Raw genomic sequence first — 17,482 nt, forward strand, 5'->3', positions numbered from 1 at the left:
ATTGTATGAATTTAATTGTTTAGTTAACGTGTTTCTACGTTGTAATTTGTAGTAAAGCACTTCAATGCTTTTGCACATAAATTTACAACAACACTGATGTGTGATTGATTTTGCTCATTCAGTAAAACAAAACAAAAAAAGACCATATACTGGCTCATTTGACTTACTCCTTAGGCACAAATTTACTATTAGTCTAATAAGTTCATGATAGAACTTGCTTTTGACAGTTATTGCTACAATGAACGTATTTATAAAGCAAAAATAATTGTCACAAGGAAGACTGGTTCTCAAAATATGATGGTTTGGTAATAAATTAGGGACACCCCTTGGCCCGCGCCGGTTCCTGCAGCTCCCACTGGGCTGGAGCAGCGAACTGTGGCCAGTCGGAGCCGCAATCGGCCAAACCTGCGGATGCGGCAGGTAAACAAACCGGCCTGGCCTGCCAGGGGCTTTCCCTACACAAGCGGCATTCCAAGTTTGGGAAACACTGCCCTAAAGTATAGGAGAAACATAAAATTGTTTTATCAGTTTTCAACTGCAAACCGATCTGTATAAATTGAGTGCTTATTTTACTAATAATCTGTTCAGAAAGTTTTATTCATTTAATTTGTTAAACTTTCTTCAGCCAATATATTTAGTTATTAAATATATGCATTGGGGCATAGGAAAAGGGAGAACATTTATACAAATAATTTATATGGCCAGTAATTTTTTTGTTCTCCCTTTGACTACTTGAAAACATTTTTGTTCCTCCCAAGTCCAGTTTCCTTTCTGCTCATTTCTTCATTGAAGCTGTAATCATGTTATAAAGCATCTCTGGCAGAAAAAGCTAAGGATGGAACTCTGAGGGAGAAAATCTTTGTTAGATAGTTCCTCTTTGATAGTTCCCATGGGTTGGAAGAGAAAACCAATCTTGATATTTTATATGTTAATTCTATACAAAATAGGCCACTACACCCGTCCTCAAACTTGGTGGGTCACCATGTGATGACCCTATGCCTTTGTGCCAACTTTGATCCCCACAGACAATCGCCAGTTTTGGCAATTGCTGCCCCTGACACTGAGCAGGGGATTTCAGTAGAAAGGATAATGCAGTCCAAGGTTCTATTATAATTTCCACCGAATCTGTGAATGGCTTGACTTTGGGGGACAAGATGTGTTGATCCTCTTGCCCCTAACCCACCCCATTTCTATCCCCTCCCTCTGCATGAACCCTGTACCCACAGAACCTCTACCACAGAATTCATAGAAAGATGAAGAGTTCTGTGAAGACAGCAATTGTAGCTACCGTTGCGCACAGGAAGGGGGAAGATTCATGTATGGCTCTACAGGGCTAGTAACCTGGACCTCTGTGTTTGACACTGCCACTTTTTGCCATGGGAATTACTGTGATACTATAGATTCTGTATAATGACGACACAACAGGATGAAAGAGAAAAAGAGGGGAAAGCATTTGCTGAAGCACAACTCTTTAATACTTAACAAAAGTAGTTGGAAAGCTATTAAAAACATGAAAGTTGAATGAATTTGTTTACAAATACGAACATTTCTACAGAGGGATTATATGCATCTCTTTAAAGTAAATGCTTTGTTTTAAACAGATTTTTAGGCCTATGTCCTGAGCAGCAGCCAAGCGGTGCTCAGCATACTTTAGTGCAGGGTGGTGCAAAGGTAACTTTTAACATTTTGCATTCCCCTGAACCTGGGATCATGTAGTACATGGCGTAAGTTAGAGCAGCATGAGCTGCATATGATTTTATAGGGCTGTTCTGACAGCTAAGGATCACTGGAGTATAGGGATGTCAGACCCACTCTACTGATGGCCAGGAAAGGGGTGGTGTAGGAGCCATAGTAGTGATAGTGCACACCTGAGAATTACTGTACACAGTGGGAAAACCTTCAGTGGCAAGCTCAAGGCAGCTTTGAGGCCCCTGGAAGACCTGGCCCATAACTTTGAGAGACCTTTAGGAACACTGAAGTTTCTTACACTAGTGAGCATATATTTTCTTTAGATTAGTCAAATATTTAAAAAAGTAATCTTATAAAGAACACTAATAGTCCATAATTGATAAAGTATATATATGTGTGGAGAGCATATAAAGACAGATTCCTCTCTGGAGGCTTCAATTTATGTAGGTATTTTTTACCACACCAATCACGGTGAATTAAGTGCTTATCAAAGTTGTAATTTGCTAGTAGTTTGTTTAAACTACAGCATATAATATTACTGAACAAACTATTAAATAACATGTTAAAGGTCATTACTATGTTCAAGAATTTTTATTTCTATTTTTAAGTTTCAAAATGTGTTCTTACATTTAAAAAAACATAGAAAATACCTTTATTTATTTATCCAGTGTGATTACAGAAGTCAATTTTTAATCTGATTTTTCTATTTCGCTTTCAATCTTGGCTTTTGTATTTTTGTTTGATTTTTGTTTTTTGGTTGGTTGGTTTGTTTTTGGTATTTCAATAAATCTGATAAGTTGTTCTACATTTTATAATTGCCATAATTGGAGTTCCACATAAAATAAGCTTAGCTGATTGGGTCCTAAACTCACTCATGGTGGTAATATAATTACAGGCTCCACAATACAGTAGACTTTCATTTTAGATGACAGATGCAAATAATTTTGTCTTTCCATGTCATTTAATTGAATTTTAATTACAAGTTCAGCTAATAACATCAGGATTCAGTTAGAACGTTAAGAAATAGTAGAATCATCTAGATGGTTCACTTTGAACACTTTCAAACTTTATAAAAATGTTTCAGGAGAGGAAGAAAATCACCAGGAATTATGAAGCCTAGTTGATTGCTTTTATAGCATACAAATTAAAGCTTACCTAGGCCAATAATTTATACATACAGAACTATGCATGTACAAATCTTAGTAAGAAAGATGAAATAATTTATGGATTTTTATAATTCAGACTTGATACTAGTTTGTTTACATTTGTTGAGTAATTAATTAATAATTTATATACATGGTATATTAAAATGTAAAATGTAAAACCAATCAAAATGAAATTTTGCCAAAATGGAGATTTAAATATTGAAAATGATTGGTGAGAGAAATAGGGTGAATGGTTAGTGTCATGTTCAGAGTTTGGTGATATGTTTAAAAAATATATACTTTTCTAAAACAGAATTATTTTAATATTATTTGCTGCTCTTGCTTGGTACCAGTAAAAGTTCTGAATTATAGAGGATAACTATTTTATTGTAGTTGCTATTCAACAGTGGTTTTTGTGTTTAGTTGAAGAAAGGTCTGTATTAATTTCTACAATGGAACATTTTCAGCTTTTCATTTTAAATGATTGATTAGGTAAGTAGTAATTTTAGTTTTAATAAATTTGTGTTGAGAAATCAAGTAGTTAAGAAGATAGAATTTCATAACCGATTTTGTTTTGGTTGAGTATCTGAGAACAGCTGTTTTGAAGTCTTATTTAGATATAGACACTTAAATTAATCTGATATTTAAAGGGATTCAATCTCTTTGGTTTGTAAGTTATTTATTTCAAGGGTTCCTTTTTGTTGTCTTGTAGGTACAAAGTGTGTGTGTGTGTGTGTGTGTGTGTGTGTGTGTGTGTTGAGAGAGAGATGCAATGGAAGCCTGTGGCAGATTTATGCTAATGTGGTAAAAACTGGAAAGGGAATCTATATCTTAAAAGAACATTAACAGCAGTGATGGCTTCTACAGTTATTTCTGTGGCCTACTAAGGTTGAATGTTCTTTTAAACAATTTTTTTAAGTTCATATTGAACATCTTATGGGCTGTGCTGCATAACACACACAGTAAGGGAGGGATAGTCTTGTGGTTAAAGCACAAAATCTGGAGTCAGAAGAGAGGGGTTCTGTCCCTGGCTCTGCCACAAGCGTCCATTGTGACTTTGGACAAATCATTTTACCCCTTTCCATGCCTCAATTTTTCCATCTGTAAAATAGGGATAATACTTACCTCACATGTTTGTTGTGAGGGTTAATTCATTAATGTGTGCAAGGAAATTTGAAATACTGGGATGAAAGGTGCCATGAAATAAATAGTATTATAATTATTGTATTTGAGAAATGCTGGATTTCAAACAATTTTTCCTTTGTCAAGTAAAATGTTTTTTCACTGGATATTTTCCTACTTAACATGCTAGAAATATTCTACTATATATAACATACACATCAGCTGAAGTGAAATAGTTCTATAAGAAATTTGCAAATACGATAAATGAACTGTGTAAAGGAAATGGAAATCATTTTTTCCATGCCTTTTCAGGATTTCAGTCTTCTATTTAACAGTTAAAACTGTAACCTACATCATATTTTACTGTAATTTATTTTTTGTTTTGATTTGTTTTTGTTTTCAGTTCAAGTTCAACAGTTGGTGCAAAATCAGAGGAAGCAACTAAATTGGAAAAAGGAAAATCAGCACTAAACAAGGTTTTGGAATCTTTGTGCTCTTACCACTGGCAGCAGATTTTGGCTATTTTGAAATTTTTAATCCAAGACAAAAATGTTCCTTCACTTTGCAGTTGCCTGCAACCTCATATTATCCATTCAGAAACTCAGAACTCCCTCACTGAAGATGAAAACCATGTTCCATTTTGTAGTTGTGATGGACATATGCTGACAAAAAGGTGCTGTTTACAAAATCAAAATCCAAACACTTATTTACCATCTCTGTGTGTTTGTATTAAAGATTTGCACTGTTTGCCATGTCAGACTGTAGCTACTGGATGTATTAAGACAGTGGTGAATAAAAGGATTGCTAACAGTTGTAATCCTCATAGGTGCTATACAGGACAACTACAAAACTGTAACAACAAGTACTCTGTGACAGCAGCAACTTATACATCTTTTTCTTCAACTGAAGACAATGATTTGTCAAACAGCATTAAAAGTTCTAGTAGATCTCGCAGCCCATCACCTCCTCCATTGTCACCTGCACAAAATAATGAAATTGAAACATTGGAAGGATCACCTATAGATTTTCCAGCTTTAGACAACAACAAATTTGAAATAACCATTAATCAACCTCCATCTCTCTTGCCAGCAGAAGGAAGCAATAGAGAGTATGAAGATGAAGGTAAACTATGCAAAGGAAAAGGGTTTGGTTACTCAAATGAAATTTGGCTGTCAACAGATCAAGAAAGCAGCAAATGTGTTATAAATTCTGAAAAGTTTGGAAAATGTGAAAGTTCTGCCATTTTTCAAGATTTAATGGATCGTATTAATGAAAAATTAAAATCAATAGAAACTACAGATATAACAACCAATCTTGTAAAATTGTCTGACAGTGACAGGGCACCAGAAAATGATAATGTAAAATTGGGGGACTTCATAACATCTCTCTTGCACGATGCTAAGGCAAGTGATTACACTTTTATGGAGTTACTGAGCCAACATGATAAACAAGTGGAAAATAAAATTATCCAAACCAGATTTCGCAAACGTCAGGAAACTTTATTCGCAATGTATAATTCTCCTGATTCACCACTGATTAGACGACAGTCTTTGCAAATCAAGAGGGAACTTGCAAGTCTTGATGAAACTTTTATAAGGAAAAAGTCAACTTTAGAGAGAAATGCAAAGAAGTCTACAAAAAATTATGGTAAAATGTCCACAAACAAAGGAGACAGTTATAACATGTTAGAAGACAAAGCTTTACAAAATTCTGACAGTAATCTAGGTATGAGATGTCAAACTAAATCCATGTCTTTGCCAGTGTGTCAAGCAGAATCAATGGGACTACCTCTGAATAATTTTGAAACTAACTCTAGCTTTGTAGCATTTTCAGAAAACAACGTTACTATAGCAGATCAGACTAACTTTGCAAAAACACAAGGAGATTATGCAATTGAAAAAGAGATTGATCAGAGCCCTTTGAAGGGGAAATATAATGGAATCTTGGGCAGAACTAAACGTAACATTGTGCCTCCTGGATGGTACTCTGTATATGTAACAAATGACTTTTTATGTAGAAAATCCTCTAAAGCAAAAAAATCTCCTGAAAATTTGGAAAGAGATAATATAGTTAAAAATCTTCAAGCTGAAAGATCTATTGATGTAAATAAGATTGTAAGGAACACAAATCTACAAGTTGTTGTGGAGCGCTTGGAAGATACAATAAACTTAGCCAAAAAGACTAAAAGTCCACTGTTGGATAGTTATAAAATATCCAGTACATATGAGTGTGATATGAACCAAACTGCTAGGAGAGGCCTACATTTTAACATGGGTGAAAAAGGAGGTGCAGGACAGAGTTTCCTCCCCCAGTCTCACTTGTCATGCAGCAATGCATGCAAACCAGATTGTGTGCCAACAAGAGAATACAAAGAAGTTCTAGATCAAGGACTTGGTAACAACCTTTTGAAATCTTCATCCTCTGATTCAGGCAGATTGACTTCCAGTAATGGGGATGTACAGACAAGATCTGAAGTTGGGGAGAGTGCATCTCTCCTAGGTTACTCTAGCCCAATAAAACTTATGTTTGTCTCCGAGGTTAATAGTAGTGAAGGAGTGAAATATACTTTAACTGCTGCCAGTGCATCTTCTACAGCAAACACCGATCTTTGTTTATTTCAGAAGTATCCAGACACAATATCAGGAAAAAAATCTAAAACAAGTGATCTTGTTCATGAAATCTGCATTGGAGACTCTGGATATAATTGTAATGAAAGTGACACTACAGAGGAATCAAATTTTGTTAATGCTGAGACAATTGCAGATACTTGTGCAGCAGATGAAACTGACTTAAATTATTTTAAGCAAAGTGAAGAAACTGTGGAAAAATCAAGTAGTGGCAATGAATCTGTTTTAAAAAGAAAACCTGGTAGGCCTAAAAAAATAGGGCCTCAGGTTGTAAAACAGGTTAAGCGACCTATTGGACGACCTCCAAAGCCTAAAATAGACACGGCTGAAAATAGTGACCATAGATGTGAACCAACCAGTATTGGGAAAACCACCAAATCTGATGTAACGGTAATGAAAGAAGTTATCAGTAACAAGAATATTACTGTGACAGTTGTTTTTGGAAGGTCAAGAAGAACTAAAAGGCATGTTTCTGAAGGTAATATAAATATAATTAATGCTATGCCTACACAACGTGATTCCAATTTTACAAATGATTCTAGTGAACTGAGGCAAAATACAGAAACTGAAAATGGTTTTGCAGAAATAGTAAAAGTCTTACAGAATTCTGCTACTGAAAATGAAGTCTCTGGGTCTGGTTATGAGTATATTAGACCTATCAAGAATAATCCACTGTTACCACACCTTTACAGCAATATCATACGACCAAATCAGAAGCCTTTAACTATCACTAGAAAGCCTGGTAGACCAGCAAAAGTAAAAATCTCTGGCATATCAGTGACTATTAATAGAGTTTCACCTCAGGAAAGAAAAGTAAGTATTAGCGGCTGCCTGCCTGCATTGCAGCAACAGCATATGTTAGGGAAAAAAATGTCACAGGAGACAAATAATCAACCGTGCAATAAGATGAATGAAATAAAGAGCATTCAGAATGACACTACCAAGGATGCATCTGTGATTACTACTACAGAATCAAGAAAACATGAAATTCCTTTGAGGCATTCTGTTAGAGACAGAAGACCATCACTGCATTTCTTACATTCATTAGCATCTTCTAGCACATTTACTTGTAGAAGTGCCTTGCTACGTAAATCGTATAAGCTCCATTTGAAAAAAGCTAAGGATCAAAAGGAAAAACATATGCAATCAAATCTGAGGCTAGCATCCAAGGATACCTCAGAAACTAAAAATTCAGGGAGTGAAGAAAAGGGTTCTGAGGTAAATGAATTTAGGTCTGTTAATGAAATATCACTGGATCCCATTTTTTCATCAAATCCTTCTCTCAGGTGGTGGGCTACTTCCACTTCACATGACTTCTTGTTGGAAGAACTAAATAATAGATTTGAACAGATAACTAATACCTGGTTGCAAGTGGGTGGAAATGAATTTGAAAAGTGTTTATATGAAAAAATCAATCATGTTGAACAAGATTGTAGCATTAAAGTGTCAAGACCTTTAGACACCTGCCTTGTAGAACTTGAAGCATCACCTATAAAAATGCTTTTTCAGAAGAAGTGTAATATAAATGAACTTAGTTCTTGGTTTATGCAAACAACAGAAACGCAGTCACTCTCTCTAGTGAGAAAGGCAAATGCTCGCAATCCTTTGGAAGTAATTAGTACTAGAGAGATTAAGATGGGAAGTAAACAATCTGATCTTAATACTAGTCCTTTCAGAAAGCACTTTAAAAAGTTTGCACTATCCTCTCCTTCAGAACCAGCTGGGAAATTACAAATATTGCATAAAATTGTCCAGGCTCCAGTCTTAAATATGAAAAGTAATTTCACACTAGCCAGATTAAGAAGAACTGAATTTAAGAAGTTACAACATGACAGGTGGAGACAAGTGAAAAAAATGTATAACCATGGAACAGGTGACTGGAAATCTAAAAGGCGAAACTTAAGATTTTTCTGCCAAAGCCAGTTTTTTAAAAATGCAAGTGGGAAAATCAGTGATGTAGTACCCACGCACCAAGGAAAAAGTACAGTAAAAACCCAGCCCACTGAAATCTTAGAATCTCACAATAGAATCTTGTCAACTGGAACTGAAGTCAAAGACGCATTTCTTCCACAGACAATAGAATTGTCTGACTTCAGCACACATCCTGGTTTAACAAATATTTTTAAATCACATTCAGAGATAAATGGAACAAGTTATAATCAAAAAAATGTTGGAAAATCACAGAACCAACTTAAAATGAGTCAAAGTACATGGAGAGCCAAAACCTTTAAAGATTGTAGAATATTTCTGAGAAAACTGAATCATATAGAACAGCATAAATCGTTCAAGTTAAATACTATCATTTACGCTCCAGAAGCTGTTGAAAGTAGAAGCAATGAGACCTACACTGAAGAAAAAAGGCATTGTACTTTAAAGTCCTATTCTGCTAGGCAAGATGCATTAAAGGGAAAAGAAAAGGATGTGGAGACATGTAAGGGAACTAATCCTTCCAAAATGACTGCAATGCTGGATGACCAATTAGACAGCAAAAAATCAAGCAAATGCGAAAACAATGAGAGCCCTGCTGCTAGTTCTGAAGTTCTTAACAAAATAAACATAAGAAAAAGACCACAATGGGAGACCACTGATATGAATGTAAGAAAAAGGCATAAGAGCCAATCATGCAATACTGGACAAATGGCGAATTATTACTCAAAATACCAACTAGGTAAGTCCCCGCCCCCCTTAATTTTAAAATACTAATTTTAAATTAAAGTATAACTGAAAGAGAAGTAGAATAGCTGGAAACATTAAAATGTATACGGTGTGGGTCAAAAATATCCAGTCTTCAAAAAGTAATAAAATGCAACAATTTATAATACCAAAAGTATAGTGCTGAAAGTGCAGTTAAAATTTTTAAAATACTTCATCATTTTATTAAAGTTTGCCATCTGCTTTTACAATAGGTATATTACACTATCCAGGCTGATGATACACTTAATGACAAGTCAAAATAGCAATGAGCTACTTTTAGTAGCATAGTCTGAGAAAGACGTTGGGTGAAATTCTGACACCATTAAAGTCAGTCAATTAGAGTTTTGTCATTGATTTCACCCATACAGCATAGTCAGGATTTCACCCATACGGCATAGTCCTTGGTATGTCAGGGAGGCGTTAACTACAAAACACATTTACACAGAGATACATAGTTACAGCTCAGTTAAACAAAAAATTCATTTTTTCTCATTTGACATTGATTTAAATACAAATCTATAATAGGACTCATAATTAAACAGTAAGATATGACTGGTAGTATTGTGTATTTCTGGGCAATTATTTACTAGAATGTCTGTGGTAGCTCCTGATTCGATGCCAGTTGAAATCAATGAAAAGATTTCTGTTGATGTTGATAGATTTTGTAGTGAGACATACATTAATCACACTGAAATGCATTTGCCCTAGAATGTTATACTGCTATTGTGAAATGCAATCTGTACATAAGAAAGAACAGTAAGAATTTTATACGGCAAAATTGTGCAGGTTTCACATCATCATGGCCATAATATAGTTAAAAATACGGGGTCAGTTGTCAAACTCTTATTCATGTCTGTGAACCCTTACTAACATGAGTAGTCCTATTGATTTCAATAGGACTACTCAGGTGAATAAGTGCTCAACAGAATAGTAAGGGTTCCACAATAGGGCCCATAATTACAATAAAATGATACATTTACTAACCTACAATTATATTAGATTATCTGTCCAGGTAGCCCAGAAGAGAGAACTAATTAAAATTATTCTAAACAATGAAGCAAAATCTAATATTTCTTCCCTTGTCTTTTATATCTAAGAAAACTGTCCCTGGGTAAAGGCAAAATCTAATTTTAGATGTAAACTGACACATTGAATGAAGTTGTACATTGTTTAGAAAATGCAGCACAGAAAGCAACTGTGCTTTCTTGCATTATAAATAAGATAAAGAAGGAAAATTATGAACTGTGTAAAGTTTTTCTTATGTCATGCTCATTTCATGTACTCCTAGTTCTGCAAAGGTAAATTTTCTACCTAAATTTATACTATCTTTTTTTCTCTGTGTGTGCTTCAAGTGCATTAATTTTGGAGTGCACTCAAAAGAAAAAATATCTAAACCCTCTCTTGCTGTAATACAGAAAGTTTGTATTCAAATTATATTTATTTCTGAGTTTACTTTTTTCTAATTGCAGCAATCTACAAAAAAATCTGCAACATACTCTCATGTTAGTTCTGTTTAAGACTAATTTCTACTGATAACTTTCCTCCTTTTTAGTTGACATCTTTAGAAAATCTGATCACTATTTTAATATTGTTACATTATTTCATTTTAGACTTTTGTTAAGTTTTTTTTTCTTTCTGTTATTCATAGTGTCTGTCCCATGGCTGTTGGCATCCATAGAAAGATGTCAAAAAAAGCTCACTTACAGCTTCAAAAGAAGCACTGATCTCAAAGAGGCAAATTTTAGTCAGCCTCAACCTGGTGTTTAAGACTCTGATTCTACAGCTGCATCCATTCTGGTGGATTTTTGAACTGATGCAGAACCTGTCCTCTCTCCCTTCTCCTCCTCCTCCCCCCCCGCCCCCCCCCCCCCGATGAATGCAGCTGCAAGGTCAGGTTCTAATTTTGCATGCATAACTGTTTACTGGCACATTTCCTGCATCTGAAAGCTTCATGTATATGGAAGCATCATTATGTATGTGTATATTCTTTGGATTGCATGTGGGTGTTACAGTGGTATCAAGACCTACATCGCTTGCTAAAGTTTTCTGTATATTAAATACTTTTATATAGATAAGTAGATATTTTTGTCAACATTTTCAAGTTTTTCCTCAATTTTTATTAACCTCTCTATCAGACTGAGGAAGAGAGGGGAAAGTACCTTGTGTATTCCTGAAGGAACTTTCTGATGTCCTCTATGAGGAAGGGCAAGATGTTGATATTGAAGAATTGTGGTTTCAATTTTTGTTGCAATCTGAGAGTTGTATAACCATACACAGGTGGATGCTATTGCATTCTTACAGGTCAAGACACTTTTTTTCAAAAGAAAGTGTCCCTATGATCAATTCTCAATCTGGCTGCAGAAGAGGACTGATCATACTCTCATATCACATTTTGTTCAAAAAATGGCAAATAGGAGATACTTTGAACTTCATGATGCTTCTGGCACTTTGATTAGCTTGTGAAGTGTCTGCTTCAATGACACATTTGGATATGTTGAGGGCTTGGTTCCAATGTACTGTGAATCTCTGTTAAACTTTTTTTTTTTTAAAGGACATTTTCATTTGGCAGTATTGAATTGGACTTGTCTACACAAGCCAAGAATATCATATAAATACATTTTTAGTAAAGGATTTATGGTTCTTGCTAGAAAGGCGCTAACATGATTTCCCCTGTCAGTATATCACAGACCTCACCTAGAGGCTTGGAGCTAGCTAAAGTATCCACATAGAGGCTTTGGAGATGGCTAAGCTAAACTAGAATAAACGATCATGTTATGATAAAACGTGACATGATATTGAGAAGATACCATGTGAGGACTTCACCATATGATGAATGGTCTAAAGATTTCCAGCAAGAGGTACTGAAAGAACTCTTTTAAAAAAAAAAAAAAAAAAAAAAAAATCAATTCTAATTATTTGCAACATAGGGCATTTTTCCTCATCCCATTGTGAACTTTTTCATTTCTGCCTTACATTTTGGCAACTCAGAGAGTCAACAGGGGCTTGGAGGTTTTAGAACAACTCCCATCAGACGTATTTGAAAAGGTTTTACTAGCAATGTGTAAAAATACCAGTAGTTTTATTTATTTATTTTCAAATTTGAAAGCCCTGTTTTCAAATGTCTATATATTAATGGGGTACACTCAGCTCAGCACTTCGACAAAATGGGAATTTACAGTTCTAAATACTGATTTGGACATCCTTCTTAAGGTGCCCACATTTGAAAATTGGACTGTATTGTTCCAATTGGTTTCCATCTCTCGCTTTGTACAATCCCTTGCAATTTAAAACAATGTCTGCATTAACATATCAGGATAATAGCCAAGATTTTTCTCAAACATCCCTTCTCATTCCAGAAAGATTCTTGGATTTTAAAAGTTATATTGAAATCTGTCTATTTCTACTTTGGTACTATAGTCCAGTTAACATCTGGACTCCATTGTGCTAGGCATTTTACAAGCACATTGGAAGACATAATCTCTGCTCCAAAGAGCTAATGATAAATAAATAAAATAAAATCTTAGAGAGTGCGTTCAGCTTTTTAACACATGGAGAGGCTTATTCTATGCTCTAGGTGTGGAACAAGTGAGGCATATGCTTCTAGTGTATATAAGGTCACATTAAGTGCAAAATAATCTGCTGAAATGGTAATTACATCTTTCTCTTGTAAGAATTCCCTCTGGAAGCTCATCAGAGGAATACTAATGAAGTAGTTGGCCTCAGGATATTTCCACCTGTAGATATTCAGAGCAAACTTGTATAGCTCATTTCATAAACTATAATTACCTAAGCCATTGGCACCCAACTGTTATCAGTCCAGGAGCCATTTTATCATTGAACAGAATTACAGAGAGATGTAAAAGAATGTAACAAGTTAAAATAAAATTGTATATAACAGTTATTAAAATTAATAACTACTTTCAATTAAATGCGTGTTTCTTAAAGTGAAAATGTCAAGGGCAAAATTTTGCTAGCAGCACAAATATATATGTAATAAATCCTGTGTGCTGTGTGTGCGTGCATGTGTGCGCATGTGCACGCCTGTGCGTTAAATTGCAGGTTTTTTCTCGGACAATTATTGCATCATAGTTAGGCTGTTGCTTATCCTCTCACTGGAGATACCCATGGGCTGAGTGTCACTGGCCAGGCACCATGTTAAATTTGGCTTATCTGTACTACAATAGTTCTTTTAAACAAAGAGACTTAACTCTGAATACTTCCACTTATTTTGTCTGCTAGGATCTCTTTATATCTTGGTGTCTTGTTTTTTCATCCTTTGTATATAATTTACACTCACAACATTCATTGATCATTTTAAATTTTATTTTTATTTCTATTTTTCTTTTAGGATTGTCTTAATACCTTTTTTTAACTGGTATACTAACATTTGATTTCTAAATATGGTACTACAGACAGATTCACACTCATCTTCTCCTTCAGCTACAATTTTGGGAGAATTACTGTTAGGTTTTTCATGCTCCTTTAATGAACTGATAATGCTTTTTAGATGGTGCTCTAGAGAAGAAATTTATTTAAAATCACCTGAGCCCCAGTTCACCAAAGCATTTAAGCATGTGTTTAAACTATAAATATGTGAGAAGTTCAATTGAAGTCAACAGGACTATTCATGGGCTTAAGTGATTTGCTCAATTGGACTTTTGAGAATGCCCCCAAATCCATTAATTGGAGAATCATTAAACTGAGTGTAGATCTGTGTAAAATATTATTTTATAAGAAATGAAATGCAAGTAAGTACTGTATTTTTTTTAACCAGCCATGGTTTAAAATTATGTATACTGAAGTTTGACTGTAACAGTGAAATGCAAGGAAACTGTTGAAACAAGAATTTTTGCTGACATAAACCATAATGAAGACAGAGAAGTATTTTTCTTGTTGTAGTGCGGCTCATTTCTATTACTGTAAAGTACTACATTCTGTTTTCTAAACATAGCTATAGAGGCAAGACATAGAGACTTCCACATTTCTAGGCCCTAATTCAGGAAAGCATCCCTATTCAGAACAGTACTTTGAAGCATGTGCACAGGAGCTTGCTGAATTGTGCCATTAGTTATATAAAATATGCAAAAAATAACTCCTCTCATGCCTGTGTAAACTTTTCACTTTGTTTCCAAAGCTTTGATATTATTCTTGTATTTTGTCTCATTCTACATCTTTCAAACTCAGCCAGAGTTTTGTTGGCTCTTGATCCAGATACATGACTAATTTGAAAAATGATTGATAAGTAATCATCAAATAGAAATTCAGGAAGGTAAAAAGATCTAACCTGGCAGATCTAAGAGGTGTTTTTCAAGGGCAGGGCTAGTAAAAATAAATGTACAGTAGAACCTCGGAGTTATGAACACCTCGGGAATGGAGGTTGGTGGTAACTGAACAAAACATGGTTGTTCCTTTGAAAGTTTATAACTGAACATTGACTTAATACAGCTTTGAACCTTTACTATGCAGGGAAAAAAATGCTGCTTTCCCTTTAATTCTTTAGTATTTTATATTTAACACAGTACAGTACTGTATTTGCTTTTGGGGGGGAGAAGGGGGTCTCTGCTGCTGCTGCTTGATTGTGTACTTGCAGTTCCAAATGAGCTGTGTGGTTGACTGGTCAGTTTTTAACTCTGGTGTTCATAACTCTGAGGTTCTACTGTATAAATAAATTGCTTTGTTAGAAAACTTGACATGATTCTGTCAGGTAAGCTGATCAAGAAGAACTTAAGGATGACAGAGAAATTGACCAGGGCTACATATCAAAATTGAAAGGAAAGAGCTGATAAAATTTACTCATTATCTTCATTCACCATCAAAACTAATTCATGCCCTAGATGTTGGGTTCATTTTCTAGATGGTGTAGCTAAGGAGCAAAGTGTTAAAGTGGCTTCCTAAAAGTTAATAGGAAGCTGCAGCAGGAATGGGAATAGAACTTTGATCTACGGTTGTCAACCCATATTTCATTTATTTAGATAACAGCCCCTGTTTTATACATGTCGGCTCAACTCTCTGTAGTTAGGTTAACAGTATAAAGAATGTAAAGTTTGTAAAGTGAGATTTGCTTTGAGATTGTGAGATGAACAAATAGTGGGGCTCCAAATTTTTTGGACAGGGTAACTAAGAGAGGTTTAAGATCTTACCTGGGAGGCACAATCAGCCCTACTGGGTTAAGTATTGTCTATAAATCCAAGAAATCTGCGTTTTAAATCTTGTGGTAGAACATTATGACTTCTAAACATTTTTAAGCCAATATTTGGAGAGAAGTTAAGCTGTGGATCACATGCAAACATGTGGCTACATAATGAATGTACATATATTAGGTACAAATTAAATGAGACAGACCACAGAAGACAGTATTTCCTTAGCTACCACCAAGAAATCTGTTGCATTGTCTATTCTTTAAAATACCTATCACAAAAATATTGGGTGAAATCCTAGCACCATTGCCTGCAATATTGCCCCTCAAGACCCTCCAACTCCAACAACTGTGCCTTAAAGGTATCATCTTGATGATGTATTTTCAATCAGGTGACATGCCCCCCCTCGGGGGTGCAGGGGTGTATCAAACTTTCTAGGGGGCCATGGCCACCAAAGATGGGGCGCCAAAGGGCCATTGCCCCAACTTTTAAATTGGGGGGAGGGGGGTTATGAACTCTCACTTTTGAGAACCTGAACTCGACAAGGGCAGTGAGGGGAGGACCAGCCTCTCCCCCCCCCCCCCTCCCCAGGCCCCTTTCCAGAACTGGGAGTTGTAACAATGAAGCCCCTTCCCTGCTGGCATGATAGAGAGGTGGCCTGACAAAATGTGAGTGAACAGACTTGCGACCTGGTGCATGGAGTCACAGTGCCACTCAAATGGAAAGATAAGAGTTGGGGGTTTTTAGTGCCATGTGACTTGCATTTTGATTTAAGCAATTTGCCCAGTATCTCCTGAAAAAATTCAAGAAAAAAAAAACCCAAAGGTTGAATGTTGTTTGAAAATGGTTGAGAGCCTCTGATCTAGACTAAGCTTAAACAAAATTTAAGACCAGTACAAATATTTTATTTTTTAAACATTCTAATGGAAACTTTTTAACAAAATTGCTCTGCAATGTTTGCAACATTCACATGGCAACATTGCAGCTAATGCATATGAACCTATCCAAGGTGATGTTTGTATCACAGGTAAAGATTTGATTGTTTTCTTACATTGTATTTGATTTTTATGTGATTGTTTTTTTCATTCCTCCACTTAAACTGTATAACTGGGCAGTGATTTCACGCAATTAAGATAGTGGCAACATTGCCTTTTTTCTTGGCTAATATGGAATATAAAGAAGCTGAGTGCCCTGAAATCGTAATCAAGGCCCTTCTCCTGCCATGAATAGCACTCACATATGAACTGCTGCATTCACATGAAGCCCCTTAGACTTCAGTGGGGCTTCACCCAGGAGCCAGCAGTCTGCATGTGTGCTATGCATTGTAGGATCAGGGCCTACATGTTTGCCTTCAGTGGGAACTGAGCACCTTCAACACACTGTAGCAGCTTACAGTATTGGGCCCGTTGTGATTTGGAACGACTGCCTGTATTGAAATAATGGTGTGCTTATATATGAAATCTGGCAATGAAATCTCATATTTGTCATCAGTGGCATGTAAGGTTTATTATCTGGCTATGAAAATGTTTTTAGGAGTTTTAAACAAGAACAGGTGGCAGTGGGGTAAGATTACGTCTAGAACCAAAGTTAAACATTTGAACAGACTAAAATAAATCCAAGAAGGAAGTCTCGACCTACTTAGGGAATTTCCAATGGACTATTTTAAAAAGGCAGATCCCTTTTCTTGGAATACTGCAGATGGAGCTCAGATTAAGGAAACAAATCAACAAGACAATTAACATTGTTATAACATGATCCAGTGGCTGAAAGTTGAGGCTACACAAATTCAAACTGGAAATAAGGCATACATTTTTGACAGCAAGGGTTGTTAACCATTGGAACAATTTACAAAGGGTTGTGGTAGATTCTCCATCATTGACCATTTAAAATCAAGACTGATGTATTTTTAAAATATCAGCTCTAGGAATTATTTTGGGGAAGTTCTATAGTTTGGGTTATACAGGAAGTGAGACTAGATGATCACAAGGGTCCCTTATGGCCTATTCTGTTGCCATGATACATGCAAATAGTTTTTAACAGTGCAATATTGATGTGTGATAAAAGGAAG

At 35.5% G+C, this 17,482-nt stretch overlaps 1 protein-coding gene across 1 annotated transcript in view; it reads left to right on the forward strand.

Moving 5' to 3' along the window:
- Positions 1 to 1,719: 1,719 nt before the first annotated feature.
- LOC113406025 overlaps positions 1,720 to 17,482 on the forward strand; it is a 30,664-nt gene continuing 14,901 nt past the window's right edge. The window contains exons 1-2 of the mRNA XM_026648128.1: positions 1,720 to 1,724; positions 4,360 to 9,251. Coding sequence (XP_026503913.1) covers positions 1,720 to 1,724; positions 4,360 to 9,251 — 4,897 coding nt within the window. The remainder of the gene's footprint in view (positions 1,725 to 4,359; positions 9,252 to 17,482) is intronic.

This window comes from Terrapene carolina, unplaced genomic scaffold (assembly GCF_002925995.2).
Source record: "Terrapene carolina triunguis isolate 2854851 unplaced genomic scaffold, T_m_triunguis-2.0 Scaffold66, whole genome shotgun sequence".
Classification (NCBI taxonomy): Eukaryota; Metazoa; Chordata; order Testudines; family Emydidae; genus Terrapene; species Terrapene triunguis.